The 1,711-nt window shown below is 34.8% G+C and overlaps 2 protein-coding genes across 2 annotated transcripts; one reads left to right on the top strand and one right to left on the bottom strand.

Moving 5' to 3' along the window:
- Positions 1 to 131: 131 nt before the first annotated feature.
- Positions 132 to 1,082, bottom strand: LOC105316055 (Hermansky-Pudlak syndrome 1 protein homolog). The gene is made up of 4 exons (XM_011410852.2): positions 886 to 1,082; positions 769 to 831; positions 326 to 400; positions 132 to 264 (listed from the first exon to the last, which is right to left on the bottom strand). The coding sequence occupies exons 1-4, from the start codon at positions 1,003 to 1,005 to the stop codon at positions 133 to 135; spliced, it is 390 nt and encodes a 129-aa protein (XP_011409154.2). The 5' UTR covers positions 1,006 to 1,082; the 3' UTR covers position 132.
- Positions 1,083 to 1,132: 50 nt separating this feature from the next.
- Positions 1,133 to 1,705, top strand: LOC109592318 (rab9 effector protein with kelch motifs-like; the record flags this gene model as incomplete). The annotated part of the gene is made up of 2 exons (XM_020007797.1): positions 1,133 to 1,196; positions 1,257 to 1,705. Coding segments are annotated over exons 1-2 (498 nt in total), but the record flags the coding sequence as incomplete, so codon positions are not given.
- Between the last annotated feature and the right edge of the window lie 6 nt (positions 1,706 to 1,711).

The following is a 1,711-nucleotide window of genomic DNA, read 5'->3' on the forward strand; positions in this document are numbered from 1 at the left end:
TTTTATAAATAAATAATAATAATGCTGGTAACTGATTTCAGTTTAAAATTATACTATAGAATACTAATAATATACTGCAATATGCAGACTAAGCATACCAATAATATACTACAATATACTAGTACAGTATTGTCATATGTACCTTCCCAGTACTGGTCCATACAATAGTCCAATGATTCTGTTGAAAACATGAAGTTTACGAACAAGAAAGTCTTCAGACTCAGAACCGTCGCCATTGACAGCCACAAAGACATGTTCACCGAACTAGAGGAGGGAGAGAGAAAGAGATGATAATAATATATTAATAAAAAGAGTTACAATTTACTTTTTTAAAAACAATTAAAAAGTTATCGTCAGCAGTAATGGAGAAGAGAGGTTTCTTCATTGAGGTGAGCACGTTCTGTTAAGAGAATAAGAAAACAAACAAATCTCAACAACAAATCAATAAATTGTATAAAACAAGAAATTCCCCCATACTTAACACTTGCAATACATTCTATGCATGTATGTATGTTTAAAGTAGGTAGATAAACTTAAAATTTTGCATGTTTAAATTTTGGTATTCACAAAAAATATTCCCACAATAATTCATTGAGTATATACTGTATAGCATTAAAAATTAAGACCATTTTAATACCAATAAAATTAGAGCAATGTTTATAATGTGTATATTCATAAGTTGCTTGGGTTTTAAAGAAATGATAAATTGAGAATATGTACAAGTGAATGGGGAATAGGAGTCAGTCATGTTGACCCAGTGTAACATACAAAGGATGTGGTGAGAGGAGCAAAGAAGGTAGTCAGTAATCCTCTCAAATCTTCCTCTTCTTCCTGCAATAAATAAATAAATATAATAATCTTTTTTCTTTTTCTCTCTGCCCCCACTCTTTGTCCAATTGAGTTTTCCAGTATTTCCATTCTCCTGTGCAGGTGTGCCCGGAGCTGAGAGTCAACCGAATAGAAGGCAATATCAGTGGCCTCGTTCATAACCATCAACCCCTTCATGTCTGGAAGAAACTGGCAAAAGCTAGAACCAATTACAAGATACAGAGAAGGTTGCAGAAAAAAGTAATAGGTGGGGCTTGTTTAAATAATTGGGCGTGGCTTGTAAGTATTGGCCACACCTACAAGGCGTATCCCAAGCAAAATGGCAGCTCTAAAGTTAGCAAAAGCAGTCCCCAGGGCCACTGTAAAAGGTTAATAAGTTATAATTTATGATAAATATTGTTTGACTGATAGTTTGTGCTATTATATAGACTATGAACCTGCTGAGAGACATAGTCATTCTACAGTAATAGTAGGAGACTGTCTTTATACGTGGGGTGGGAAGAAAGATGACCATCCTAAAGAACACAATATTGAGATAGAGAGAAGAGATTCATCATTTGTGGAGGTACTTCACCTTCCGACTGGTAGGTGGGAACAGAAACCTACCACTGGTGATCCTCCTCTGGGTATCATGAACTATGCAGCTGCTGCTATTGGGAATGAGATATTCTATTATGGAGGACGTGGTGGCTATGATGATAATGATCTGTACAGTTTAAATGTTGATACTCTCAAATGGAGGAAAGTTGTACCTACTAATCTTAAGGATGGTCCTAAGAAGAAGGTTGATTGTGGTATGATTGCTGTAAAGATTGAGGGAGAAGATTATCTTGTAATAATTGAACCATATTCTATTAATATTCATTATTTTAGAATCGCTACA

The sequence above is a fragment of the Amphimedon queenslandica genome, unplaced genomic scaffold (genome assembly GCF_000090795.2).
Source record: "Amphimedon queenslandica unplaced genomic scaffold, v1.1 AMPQUscaffold_5622_Cont22411, whole genome shotgun sequence".
Lineage (NCBI taxonomy): Eukaryota > Metazoa > Porifera > Demospongiae > Haplosclerida > Niphatidae > Amphimedon > Amphimedon queenslandica.